Source organism: Oncorhynchus clarkii, chromosome 17 (genome assembly GCF_045791955.1).
Source record: "Oncorhynchus clarkii lewisi isolate Uvic-CL-2024 chromosome 17, UVic_Ocla_1.0, whole genome shotgun sequence".
Lineage (NCBI taxonomy): Eukaryota > Metazoa > Chordata > Actinopteri > Salmoniformes > Salmonidae > Oncorhynchus > Oncorhynchus clarkii.
In genome coordinates, this window is record NC_092163.1 from 50,697,644 (window position 1) to 50,712,487 (window position 14,844).

The 14,844-nt window shown below is 40.7% G+C and overlaps 1 protein-coding gene across 1 annotated transcript in view; it reads right to left on the reverse strand.

Moving 5' to 3' along the window:
• Nucleotides 1–4,375: 4,375 nt before the first annotated feature.
• The window catches only part of LOC139371046 (testis-expressed protein 264 homolog), a 157,591-nt gene continuing 147,122 nt past the window's right edge, over nt 4,376–14,844 (reverse strand). The window contains exon 4 of the mRNA XM_071111088.1: nt 4,376–6,222. Within this exon, the coding sequence (XP_070967189.1) occupies nt 5,909–6,222 (314 nt within the window). The 3' untranslated portion in view covers nt 4,376–5,908. The remainder of the gene's footprint in view (nt 6,223–14,844) is intronic.

The window sequence follows — 14,844 nt, forward strand, 5'->3', positions numbered from 1 at the left end:
AACATTTAGGGCCTTTAGCCTCCCTCTCTGGAATATTTCACCTCTGAAATTCGCCAAAATATTCTAAATGAGTCGCAGATGTTTGGTGATTACACGCATGCTTAGAGCGCCAATCCATGTGGAAGAGAATCCACCTCGATGCGCCTAGTGATTGGAGCGAGACCGGAGGGTTGAAAATGCGTCTCACAAAGGACCATTGGAAGCGGAGTGATCCAAACGAGGCCCCGGAATATAAAAGGCTGAGTGTAATATCGAGAAGTCACGGTTTCATAGTGGTTTAATTAAACTACATGACCAAAAGTATGTGGACACCTGCTTGTCGAACATCTCATTCCAAAATCATGGGCATTAATATTGAGTTGGTCCCTCCTTTGCTTCTATAACAGCCTCCACCCTTCTGGGAAGGATTTCCACTATATTTTGGAACATTGCTGTGGGAACTTGCTTCCCATTCAGCCACACAAGCATTAGTGAGGTCCTTCACTGATGTTGGGCGATTAGGCCTGGCTCGCAGTCCGCGTTCCAATTCATCCCAAAGGTGTTCAATTGGTTGGGGTCAGGACTCTGTGCAGGCCAGTCAAGTTCTTCCACACTGACCTCTACAAACCATTTCAGTATGGACCTCGCTCTGTGCATGAGGGCATTGTCATGCTGAAACAAGAAAGGGCCTTCCCCAAACTGTTGCCACAAAATTGGAAGCACAGAATCGTCTAGAGTGTAAATGTATACTGTAGCGTTAAAATTTCCCTTCACTGGAACTAAGGGGCCTAGTACGAACCATGAAAAACAGCCCCAGAACATTATTCATCCACCAAACTTTATAGTTGGCACTATGCATTGGGGAAGGTAGCGTTCTGGCATCTGCCAAACCTGGATTCGTATGTATGACTACCAGAGAAGGCGTTTCCACTGCTCCATAGGCAGCGAGCTTCACACTACTCCAGCTGACACTTGGCATTGGGCAAGGTGACTTTAGGCTTGTGTGGCGCCTGCTCGGCCATGGAAACCCATTTAATGAAGCTCTTGACAAACAGTTATTGTGCTGACTTTTCCAGAGGCAGTTTGGAACTCGATAGTGAGTGGTATGCAATACAGGTAAAATGTGAGCATATCACAATTAATACAATATGCCCAAAAAAACTATAGACTATTACACCATTATTTAACATTACTGCATATCAGCCGCATGAACAATTGGCCAATTGCCTGGAACCGGCTGGTTGGTATACGCTCCAAATTGTTTTGAGGTTTGAGGAGAAGACTTACATTTTGTCTAGGCGCAGATGAGTGGCTGAGACGCTCGTGGACAAGGCGGAGATGAGTGGCCGAGACGGAGACGCGCGTGGATCAATTCAGGCTACCGTACAAGAGAAGGCCCAATGACAATCGCAGAATGTTATTATAATACACGTAGGTGTTTTGTAACAGATGTCTCTTTCCATTCATCAAATTGTGGGTGCACAGTGCACTGTTGGGATTTGGAAGCGGCAATTATTTTGTGAGTGGACGAATGTGCGCGTAGCCTACAGGATCCCCTTTGTTAAGTGATTGTTTGACAATCAGATGAAAACATAATGACTGGTTGTGTTAATGCCATTTTAAAAGGCATATGAGGCGTGTCCATAAGGCTATGGGACGCTTTCCCGAAAGTAAATTGATTTGCATTGCCAAAATGATATAGCCTAATTAGCTTACTGTCTATACAAAAATACATAAAATCATTTAAAATAGGCTACTACACCTTGATTGGTCACAAAATAACTTAAGCTTTTTTTTTTAAACTGTGGATTGTTTTAAATTGCATAGCCTACAGAAAGGCCCGCAATTTGGGCAGCGCGAGCTTCAAATATCAAATAGATGATTGTTGAGTTGCATATGGCAATATAAAAAAAACAATAGCGGAAAAACTGTTTGGAAAGCAAATGGCTATTGCTGTAAAGAGATGACATTGAAAAGACTGCAATCTGTCTTTTAGTCATCAAAATTCTTAACTTAATTGAGCGAATTGTAGCCTGCAGTATCTTATTGGCACCAGCGGAGAACATCGGTGAGTGCGCATATTCACTGTCTTTGTTATTGGGTCATTCATACTTTTTTTTTGGGGGGGGGGGGGGGGGGGTCAATAATTTTCTTCTCCAGCTTAGATGAATATCATATTGTATTTGTGTCTCCCTTTTTCGTAGGCCAATTATATAGATAAGAAAACACGTTTTTTTATTGATCTGTTTGTCAGTGTCAGCAGAGTAGGCTACCCTGTAATGTTTGTAGTATAATAAAACATGACTGCGCACAATTGAGTGCCCCATACACGTAAGAAATTACATCTACTTTGACCCCTGGAAGGGTGGCATCTATGATGGTGCCACGTTGAAAGTCACTGAGCTCTTCAGTCAGGCCATTCTACTGCCAATGTTTGTCTATGGAGACTGCATGGCTGTGTGCTCGATTTTATACACCTGTTAGCAACGGGTGTGGCTGAAATAGCCAAATACACTAATTTGAAAGAGTGTCCACATACTTTTGTATATATAGTGTATTAAATCATTGATACCAGTATTGCACACTCCTCTTTCAGAAATGCTTTGCATATCACGGATGAAGGGAGTTGACAGTGTGGAAACCCACTATCTGGAAACAGTCTATGAATGATGAATGGATTGAAGAAAAGACGTGAACAGGGTCATATTGATGGATACACTGTAGGACACACCATGGTTGAATGCATAGGCTACTGATAGAGTAGTTGAATGTGACATCAATGATTCTCTGTAAATGAGGACATTAATCAATAGTGATTGGCCAAGAAGGTCTGCAGCAGATTAACCATCTTGGAGATATTAACAGCATTATTTTTTTATGGCCATGTAAAAGCTCTATTAAATGCTCAGAGAAAAGTTAGCCAGGCAACAAATGTTCACACAAAGTCAATATTACTAGCAGTGAATGTCCATAACATTAGTCCCTCACCACAGACTCAAAGGGTCCTATAGATAGATTTTGAATGTTCCAATTTTGGAGAATCATTACAGTTGGAAAGGGTTTTAAGATAAGTATAAGCCAATTGATGTCAATAATTTCATTGTTAAATTGAAATCCCACTCAATACAGTAAGATCTACATTTCATAGAGACAAAAGGGCCAAGATGTGTAGCACTCTGCCAACTTTGCTGCCTCTTCCCTCATCTGTGTGAACTAAAATGGGTATTCAGACATAAAATACCTGAGAAGCACTTACCATGTAGGGATACAGGGTTGGGAAGGTTACTTTCTAAATGTAATCCGGTAAAGTTTCCTGTCCAAAATTGAAATCAGCAACATCATTTTTAGATGACCCAAACTCAGGATCCATCAAACGCATTTGGAGTGTCATTATAATGGTCTCTGACTTGTGGTCAGACTCGCTCAGGTGGAAAAAACTTATACTTGTGCCTTTTTTCAATGCTGAATTCAATGTCATTGAGAAAACAGAAAGGTGTCAATATATTTTATCCACAAACATCCTTTCTGAATTTAAAAGTGATCAAAGAAGTAATCATCTAGTTTTTCAAAAGTAGATGTAATTTGATTACAATATTTTTGCTTGTAATGTAACAGATTAGTTACAACATTTTTGTAATCAGATTACATGTCAACTGAATATATGTAATCAATTACTCCACCAATCCTGTGGAGTTGTAAATGTAGTTTTCCCAATACTGGTATGAGGAGAGGCACTGGGATTATAGGTAACACAATGAACACTTTCTGACCATTGTACATACACATTGAGAAGTATGCTCTTCACACACATATTGTGCATATTGATTTACTCTGTCATAAACATCTATTACTCCAAGAGAGTGCTGAGACAAATGGCTCCTTCACAGAGGGGTTGCATGGTGGCTCAAGTTGTATTGCGGATGCATTATACCAGAGATGCTCTTTCTTCACATACTGTCCTGCTTTCATGTAGCTTTTTGAAACCTATTCACCAGGTCTTTCTCTGAGCCTCCTTTAGTAAAGAGAATTGTAGTCAATACAGGCCTTCAATAAAAATAAAGACAAGTTTGAGTGGTCATGAAAGCTGGTTGCATGAAAGAAAGTGGTTGTTAAGTTAGTAGGTGCTTTGGGTCCATCTATAATTTCCTCATATAATCCCCCCTCCCTACCTATGTGAGGCAAGCTCTTCTTCATAAAAGAAAGACTTTCATCAATAAAAAGGCCACAGAGGATTCGTTTTCTGCGCTGTAGTGTAAGCAATATGGACAGAGCAATATACTTTCACCAGCTGAATACTACATGGATTTACCACAATATGCGTACAATATCAAAACAGTATCAGTTTTCTGTATTTATATTTTATACAGAACATTTGTACAATTCCACAGACTCTAGGTTAACATTTGCAATTAAACATGTTTATTCCAAACAGAAAGACATCCCCATGGCAGTATACATTATCTTGTCTTGTTCAAAGCACAAGACAAGAGATCCAACAGAAGAGCATGTGACAAAAACAAATGGCGTGAGCCCCATGTCTATATCATAGGATAATCAACATGCCATACAGGAAGTTGTTATAATACTTAAAAGAAGTGGAACATTGTATCCCGGATTCAAGTCAAAGACTAAAGATTATATTGGTACACATGACAGACCAGAGTAGTTGTACAAGTTTCTAGACACAAGCATTTCACTACACCACAAGCATTTCGTTACACTCGCATTAACATCTGCTAACCATGTGTATGTGACCAATAACATTTGATTTGATTTAGACAGGAAACACCTAGGCCAAAGTAATAGAACAGATCATCTGAAAGGTGAAGATTTCAAATATTTTATTTTGATTGGCTATATTGTTAAACTGTTAGATAACATAAATCTACCAGATTAATAAAAATACAGTACTTTCAGACTGTTTCCATCTCAGAGTTGAATTGTAAATCCTAGCCCTTGATGACTTTATAAGTCTGAACTGACTTTCACCTAAACCCCCTCTTCTTGCAGTTCTATGGATTATTCTACACCACTCGGTTTAAGCCCTTCCCCAGTTCTCAGAGTTTCCCAGGTGTCAAACCTATTTCAAATTGAGGGCAAAAGCAAAATGACCTTGTAAGGTTGTTATTCATGTAAAAATGAATAAGGCAGATATTGCTTTAGATACCCTCTTGTACAATACATGCTCTGGATTTTCTGGTCACTAAATAGTGTGAAAAGGCATCATAACAGTATTCTGGAAACATTGTAACCCATTGCAAGTAGGTGGCATCTCAATTGTCACAATATGTTGTTAGATGCAATTACAAATCATTCACAACTAAATGCCTTTGATTCTTTCTTATGTTTGTTAGTCTTACACTATATATTCGATTATATATAATTGTTGTCCATCTTATATAAAATGTGTGTCTACTATGATGCGAGATGATTAAATCTATTGTGCACAATGTTTTTAACATTTCAATATTTAAATCAAAAGAAAGATTGACTTTCATCAGTCCCACAAGTATATTGTAACAATATTTCTCTCCACTCAAAGAGAGTATCATTTTCTACTGGTGAATGTCACAATAGTTCTATCTGTTTAGTATTGATAAACCCTTTTTTAAATTAAGAAATCTTTGAAAAAGGAAGAACTGTTGTTATTGATATGTTTTACAAAAGATAAAGAGTTTTGGTATAATCTCTCAATAGAGAAATTACTGTCTTAGGTACAGGAAAGTACACAGGTCCAGAAATAGATGGCATGTCTGTCATGATAAATTGTATGGCTATGAACAAAAGTTGGCATACAAGACAACTAAGATTCGCTGAAGAAATCTCTCTACCACCCCAGAATAATAGACCCAGAGGAGTTACCTCCATCCATCCCTTTATCACCCCGTCTTCTACTCCTCTCCATCCCCCCTAGGCTAGCGACAGCCTCTCATGGGGCTTCCTTGGCTCCTTCCTCCACCGCGAGGCCTTCCTCCTCCTTCCCCAACTCTGTCTCCGGCTCCTCCACCAAGTCCAGTTCCTCAAAGGAAGAGCCGCTGCCCACTGACTCGCTGGAGCCCCTGTCCCTGTGCTCCGTGTCGTTGATGGGCTCCTTGTGTTCCTCGGCCTGCCCCTGCTCGTTCCCGTCCCCCTGGTCCCTGTGGGGCAGTGAAGGGGGCAGTGAGGGGGCCGGAGACGTCTCTGTGTTCTCTGACTGCACCTGGCCGCTCATAGTGCTGCTGACATCACTGTGGGTCATTACACCTGCAACCACAGGAAGAGAGGTGTGAAGTGACATGGCGAATTGAAGTCATTTTCAAGAGTGAGAGAAAGGCTAGAGAGGGAGAGAGGGAGGGAGAAAGAGTGTGTAGACAGAGGCACAGTGTTGGCATCCTGACAAGATACTGTCCTTAATCTATGTGGTTGGGAGCCTTCCAGCAGCAAGCTAAATAATTACATCAACAACTATAAAAAGGGTAACAGACAAAAGATACAATTAGAGAAAGCAAGCTACAAGTACAAACTTTACCCTGTACATTTAATCAATAAGGCCTGAGGGGTGTAGTATATTGACCATTATAAATCAGGTAGTCTGGCTCCTGGATGCTGAAAGCCGTGGTATATCGTACATTATAAACTGGGTGGTTACATTGGTAACCAGATTATAATAGTAATAAGGCACCTCAGGGGTTTGTGATACTGAAAATGACCAATATACCGCAGCTAAGGTCTGTATCCAGGCACTCTGTGTACTGTCGTGCTTAAGAAGAGCCTTTAGGCAGGATATTTTTAATCAATACGCCCGAGGTGGTGTGGTATATGGCCAATATACCACGGCTAAGGGCTGTTCGTAGGCACAATGCAACCCAAACTACCCTGTTTATAATTAGACATACACTTGATATATTCCCACGTCACTCAACAGCTCACATACAGTAGGAGGTAACTAGCTACATTACAAACAGATATTTCATTGGTGTTAATGGTAGATCTGCAATTTTAGTACATTTTTAATAGAGGCTGACAAAATTGGGCCAGTTTGAATGTGGGCAGCAACAGGCAACAATAACAGTATTCTCACTCACTCACTCACTCACTCCTTCCATCCTTCCTTCCTTCCTTCCTTCTGGTTGGATGGACTATGAATGGATGAGTGTATGCAAGACTGCAATGCAGATCTCACCTCCGAGAAGCATCGAGGATCTCAGTGAGTGAGGGAATCTTTGATATGCTGATGTGCCGCTGTAACCCTGTTCTGTGCATGGATACTGTGTGTGTGTGTGTGTGTGTGTATGTGTGTGTGTATGCGCGTATGGCATGTGTCTTGGGCCAGCTCCTTTATTCACAAACCCAGTCACTGAGATGTGCTCCTCTTCTGGTATTTAAGGGGAGCAAATCATAGTAATATGTTATTATGGGTTATTACAATCACATCACCCTCATTCTTTATGGGTCATTACAGCAGAATTATATTTCTCTCTCCCCACCTATTAAGCATTGGTAAGACTGATATCATTGGTCAAAAGGCCCATTCCTACACAGTCAACCACACAGCAATATCAGTCAAATGATATCTAAATGATGCCATACTGCCTGGTTACTCATTTAGTATTTCTCCAACTCACTCCTTTACTGGACGGGAAATGGCCGTGGTTTCTGCTGTCTGGTACAGGAAATAAATAATAAGTGCATTCATCACCAGGATGGACCATTAGTGTAATGCTACAAAGATAACATGATGAACTGGCCAATAATGCTTTCATAGTAATTAAGATGTGCCAAACGCTGAGCCTGATTCGCCTATGCTCACAAGTCCCTTCTGATGGATGAATATTCACCAGCGTCTAGTCATGATATCCTCCTAAGCTTGTTATGATCCAAGTGGTTTGTGTGAATGTGTTTGCGGGAGTGTGAATGTGTGTGTGCACGTGCGTGTGTAGGTCTAACGGCCCTGGAATGGAGATTAATGAATCATCTTGATCTCTTTCATGGCGAAAAGCTAGTCTGACCTCTGCCATTTCCCCGTCTGTATCATTTTGTGGCCAGAGAGATGAGTCCCTGCCTATCATGCTCTCGCTGAAAATTAGCACTGGCGTCTCAATTAGGCCCCAGCTCTGTGGTCATTGTGCAGAAATGGATGGGCTGAAAATAGACACAATTATGTGAGACCTTTTGAGCATTGATTAATGTAAGAAAGAGACAAAGCAAACAGCACGCCTCAAATCTCCCCTCCTAAACCATGTCCAAATGTCACTCACACCCAGTGAAGCAGGAGCAGGGCGGCAGGCTTGCTATTCTTCCTCGTGTCTACAGGACAACAACGCCTCCAGTGAGGAGTCGGCAACACCAATCAGTCACCTTTATCTCAATCATGTGATCTCTTCATGTAAACAAATACATCTAAAGCATGTCTATCATGCTACTGTGACAGGTGTGTGATATAGGAGAGCATCCCAGGTTACATAGTCACCAACAGGGAATCACTGACACACACAAAGACAATCTTACTGCCCATTCATGTTGATGATGAACCGAAGAAAAGGTTCTCTATTGAAAGGCGATCATTGTTATATTCTATCTTCCAGCAGCCTTGGAGAGGTTAATTCATTAAGGAAAGATGGGAGATGAATCTCCTGTCAGCGTCCCAGAAGGGTAACAGGACACCCTGGGCCAGCCTCTCATTACCTTTGACATTTTAGTCATTTAACAGACGCTCTTATCTAGAGCGACTTACAATTAGTGCATTCATCTTAAGATAGCTCGGTGAGACAACCACAAATCACAGTCGTAGTAAGTACACTTTTCCCTCAAAAAAGCAGTTATCAGAAAAGTCTACATAGAGCCATGATGACATAGAACTCTATTCCACATCAGGTAACTGATGGAAGCAGTAGAGTCAGATTTTAAAAAACAGATAAAGAGACAACAGCGGGGACTGTGAAGAAACACAAACATACTGTAGGCACAGACACACACGCATACACACACATGGTAACATACACACTATACACACACGTATAGGGCTGTTGCAGTGTCCGTATTACCGCCACACCAGCTGACACGAGTCATGAAGGCAGTCAAATCAGATTTCATTTGTCACATACACGTGTTTAGTAGATGTTATTGCGGGTGTAGCGAAATGCTTCTGTTTCTAGCTCCAACAGTGCAGTAATATCTAACTAGTAGTATCTAACAATACACACAATAAACACAAATCTAAAGAAAATGAATGAAATTAAGAATATATAAATATTTGGACGAGCAATGTCAGAGCGGCATAGACTAAGAAAATGTAGAATATAATACAGTATATACAGCTGAAGTCTGAAGTTTACATACACTTAGGTTGGAGTCACTAGAACTTGTTTTTCAACAAATACACACATTTCTCTTAACAAACTATAGTTTTGGCAAGTTGGTTAGGACATCTATTTTGTTCATGACACAAGTAATTTTTCCAACAATTGTTTAAAAGACAGATTATTTCACTCATAATTCACTATCACAATTCCAGTGGGTCAGAAGTTGACACTAAGTTGACTGTGCCGGAAGTTTACATACACCTTAGGCAAATACATTTAAACTCAGTTTTTCACAATTCCTGACATTTAATCCAAGTAAAAATTCCCTGTCATAGGTCAGTAAGGATTACCACTTTCTTAACATGCACTCAATTAGTATTTGGTAGCATTGTCTTTAAATTGTTTAACTTGGGTCAAACATTTTGGGTAGCCTACCACAAGCTTCCCACAATAAATTGGGTTAATTTTGGCCCATTCCTCCTGACAGAACTAGTGTAACGGAGTCAGGTTTGTAGACCTCCTTGCTCACACAAGCTTTTCCAGTTCTGCCCACACATTTTCTATGGGATTGAGGTCAGGGCTTTGTGATGGCCACTCCAATACCTTGACTTTGTTGTCCTTAAGCCATTTTGCCACAACTTTGGATGTATGCTTGGGGTCATTCTCCATTTGGAAGACCCATTTGCAGGCTGATGTCTTTAGATGTTCCTTCAATATATCCACATAATTTTCCTACCTTATGATGCCATCTATTTTGTGAAGTGCACCAGTACTCCTGCAGCAAAGCACCCCCACAACATGATGCTGCCACCCCCGTGCTTCACAATTGAGATGGTGTAGTTCGGCTTGCAAGCCTCACCCTTTTTCCTCCAAACATAACGATGGTCATTATGGCCAAACAGTTATATTTTTGTTTCATCAGACCAGAGGACATTTCTCCAAAAAGTGCGATCTTTGTCCCATGTGCAGTTGCACACCGTAGTCAGGATTTTGTATGGGGGTTTTGGAGCGGTGGCTTCTTCTTTGCTGAGTGGCCTTTCAGGTTATGTCGATATAGGACTCGTTTTACTGTGGATATAGATACTTTTGTACCTGTTTCCTCCAGCATCTTCACAAGGTTCTTTGCTGTTGTTCTGGGATTGATTTGCACTTTTCGCACCAAAGTACATTAATCTCTAGGAGACAGAACGCGTCTTCCTGAGCGGTATGACGGCTGCATGGTCCCATGGTGTTTATACTTGCATACTATTGTTTTACAGATGAACGCGGTGCCTTCAGGCGTTTGGAAATAGCTCCCAAGGATGAACCAGACTTGTGGAGGTCTACCATTTTTTTTTTCTGAGGTCTTGGCTGATTTGTTTTGATTTTCCCATGATGTCAAGCAAAGAGGCACTGAGTTTGAAGGTAGGCCTTGAAAAACATCCACAGGTACACCTCCAATTGACTCAAACGATGTCAATTAACCTATTAGAAAAAATATATATTTTGGCAATTCACAGCGTTACCATCGAGTCTGCTTAAAGATAATGAGAACCACAGCTCTGAAGCACCGTATGCTTTTCTTACAGGTTAAATGCTCGAATATTAGTGTACAGCCAAAATATTTCCCCCCAAAATTGCTTGATTGACATAAAATTGGACCAACCCACAGCACTAGAGTTGCTACATTTGTTTTCCAAACTGTCGCTACCATAGCAACCATCTGCAGTTAGTATGTTTACATTTCCATGCTTGTGAGACCTGTAACAGAATATTCTTTGTTGTTCCAGTGGTAGTTGTTTTTTTACTACTTTTTTTCTATGAATTTGCGGTTCCGTGTTTAATATGAGTGCTGGACCAAGCAGCAAGAAACTGAAAATCTACCACTTTGCACCACAACAAATTCAAAATTTGTGTCTGATCTGCCATTCAAACGTAGCTCTTGCTAAGGAGGGAAATGTCGAGAGGCATTTCAAAACTGTTCACAAGAAATATGAAAGTGACTTTCCAGCTAAAAGTGAACTACGTAAGAGAAAAGTAAAAGAGTTCAGTCTCAACTAGCTGCCCAACAATCGATCTTTACAAGTCCCAGCTCAAAATTGCATACTAGCAATGCACAAGAAACCATTCCAGGATGGAGAAATGGTAAGAGAGGCCCTTTTAGAGGCAGCAGATGATGATTTGATGATTTCAAAAATAAATCAGAAATAATTTCTGCTATTAAGGATATTCAGCTATCCAGAAATACTGTTACACGGCGCTGTGAAATGGTGGATGAGGATTTGAGGGAGCATCTTAAAAAATACATAAATTAGTGCGTGTTCTTTCACTTTAATTTGATGAGTCGGCAGACGTGATCGACACATCTCAGTTTTGTATTTTCATCAGATATGACTGCCAAAGAGGAACTGCTCAAAATCATATAGTTGAAAGGAAAAACTCAATGGGAGGACATTTTTGTGACATTCAAGGACTTTATTAATAGCACTCAGTTACCCATTTACAAACCTGTGTAATGGAGCACCAGCCATGACTGGCTGCATCAATGGGTTCATCAAGTCAAAATACTGGTCCACTCTAAGCGATGATCACCTAGACACATGCTTGAGGCTAGCAATCAGTAGCTACAACCCAGACTATGCAAAGCTTGCTGACAGCATCATCCAATCAATAAAGTGAAATGTTATTTAATATTGGCGGGGGCAGATGAGGGGGTAGACCACGTTAGGAAGAGGGTGGAAAAAGTAGATCTATGTAACTAAAGTCTGGGCACCCCTGGTCTAGGGTGTCAGGTAAGGTAGTGGTGACTAGTCTCTCAAAGCATTTCATGACGACAGAAGTGAGTCCTACCAGGTATAGTGGATAGTCATTTAGTTAATTTACCTTTGTTTTCTTGGGTACAGGAACAATGGTGGACATCTTGACGCATGTGAGGATTGCAGACTGGGATAGGGAGAGATTGAATATGTCCGTAAACACCCCAGCCAGCTGCTCTGAGGACGCAGCTAGGGACTACGTCTGGGCCCGGCAGCCTTGCGAGTGATTAACACACTTAACAATCTTACTCACGTCGGCCACGGAGAAGGAGAGCCCGCAGTCATTGGTAGCGGGCCGCGTCGGTGGCACTTTGTTATCCTCAAAGCAGGTGAAGAAGGTGTTTAGCTTGTCCGGAAGCAAGACATCGGTGTCCGCGACATGGCTGGTTTTCCCTTTGTATTCCGTGATTGTTTGTAGACCCTGCCACATACGTCTCATGTCTGAGCCGTTGAATTGCAACTCCACTCTGTCTCTATACTAACGTTTTGCCTGTTTGATTGCCTTACGGAGGGAATAACTACACTGTTTGTACTCGCCCATATTCCCAGTCACCTTTCCATGGTTAAATGCAGTGGTTCGCACTTTCAGTTTTGCGCCTTAGCTGCAAATTCTAGGCATTATCAAGTGCTTTTCAAAATGTGAATGAGTGACTGATGTAGTGTGTACAGTCTGCACACAAAAAAAACCAAATCATCATTAGAGTCACATCATGCAGCCTTACAATATATTAAAAATCAAAACATATAGCCCAATGTTTGTAGAACAACTAAAGTTACATTAATAACTCTAAATTAAGTAGCCCATAGCCATTTGGCATAGCCAGATCAGGACCTAACATAAGGACAACTCAGAGTATGCTATTCTGTTCTTCTGAAATAGACTACATTTTCATCATATCGTGTTTCTTTAGACCTGCCTAATATCAATAATGGATTTATTGTGAAGATGTAGGATGTATTACATGGATTTATTAGACTTTTTAAAATGTAGATGTTCCAAAGGTCTGCATCAGTGGCTTGTAGGCCGTGTGTGGAAGCCAGGAGATTTAAATGTGTTTATGTTAATTACGGTCAATTACTGTGAGACAGACAATTATTTGCTTGACAATCACCAGCTTACGAAACTTCCTGACTGACACAGCGCTATACACGTACACATGGATTTTGCGTTATAGATATGTGGTAGCGGAGTAGGGGCCTGAGGGTACACACTTAGTGTGTTGAGCAATCTGTTATGAATGTATTGTAATGTTTTAAAAATGTATAACTGCCTTAATTGTAATAAATACAACTACAAAGTCAGTGCTAGTAGTCAAAGACAACTCCCCTTTTGTGTTCATGGCCCCCCAAAAAACTAATCACACTGTATTATGGACCATATAGTATCACAGGGGACCACAGTGCAATACACAAACAGACTCTCTGAGCCCCTCACACAAGTCCCCCCTCCAATCAGATCTCTCCATCTCACAGCAAGCTCATTATCAGGTCCAGGGTTCAGCGTATCTGAGCCTGTCTAATATACAGGGACTACGTCTATATGAGAGGTGTTCTGATGATGGGGTTATTTATGGCATATTATTAAGCTGAGAAACATCCCATTTACCAGCCAACAAGTCCATACACAGCAAACCCATCTGGTCTAACAAGGGAATATGAGGCAGTGATCCTTATTAGGCCTGAGTTTTTCCGTTAAGGGGGCATCCTAAGCCTTCTCAATGAGAGGGAGGAGATGAGGACGTGTAGGTCCATGGAGTTATTATATATGTGCTGTATTTTACATTTCTCATTCTGTAGAAAACATCCATGCCAGGTATAGTGGTTATGTTCTACCAGCAGCTGAGATGGGAAATAATTGGTCTATTTAAGGTAATTGGGCGGAAAGCCCCCAGGAAGATGCTTCCAACCAAACCAGACTACTTTCACCCACGAAAAACTGTAAATAAGTCATGACAAAGCTCCCAAATTGAAGCAGACTATGCTTTGGAAAGTCTTTTAGATAACATTTGCTTATATTAGTTGCTAAATTGGGCCCAGTGGGAACGAAGAGAGGAGAAGAGAGGGGGGTTTTAAAGGAGGATAGCTGGAGGTAATTAGAGACAGACACGACAGAGGCAGGCTGGGAGTTTGAAGAGGAGCATGAGGGGAGGGGACTGTGACAGCAACAAAAAAAAGAATTAAAAAAAAGACTAAATACACCTATTCTGTCATCTACCCACGCTATCCACAGGAGAAGGCTGCAGCAGGTATCTTTCTATATTAAGAAGAGAAGACCGGTCTGACATTTGTGTTTTACTGACATTAGTCTGTTTGTTTTTAATGAGGATTCTTGATGGGGAAAGCAGAAACACTTAGATTTGCAATATTACTTCCATACACAACTTCATTGGTTCTAGACTAAATAACTATGTAAGACAGCAAAACACGAAAAGGAAAAACTGGCATTTATATTGTAATGGTTCCTAATACACTATTGACATGTTAGCATTTCAAAGATCCATCAATTACAGTAAGTATGTCATTTTAATGGCAATATGTAAAACTAAATATTTTGCTGTAGCTAGCACACCTGACACCTCCCCCTTTCATTAGCCTTGATTAAAACAGAGATCACATGTAGGAATAATGACATAACAATTACATTAAAGATATGATAATTGTTGCGTAATTATATAGCAATTAGAGATAAATGACATTTAGTAGGACTAAATTATAGTGTAGCCATCTCTGTACTACTACTGGAGGATAATAATAAGATTCATGTCCTATTGACCCAGACATCCTCAGTT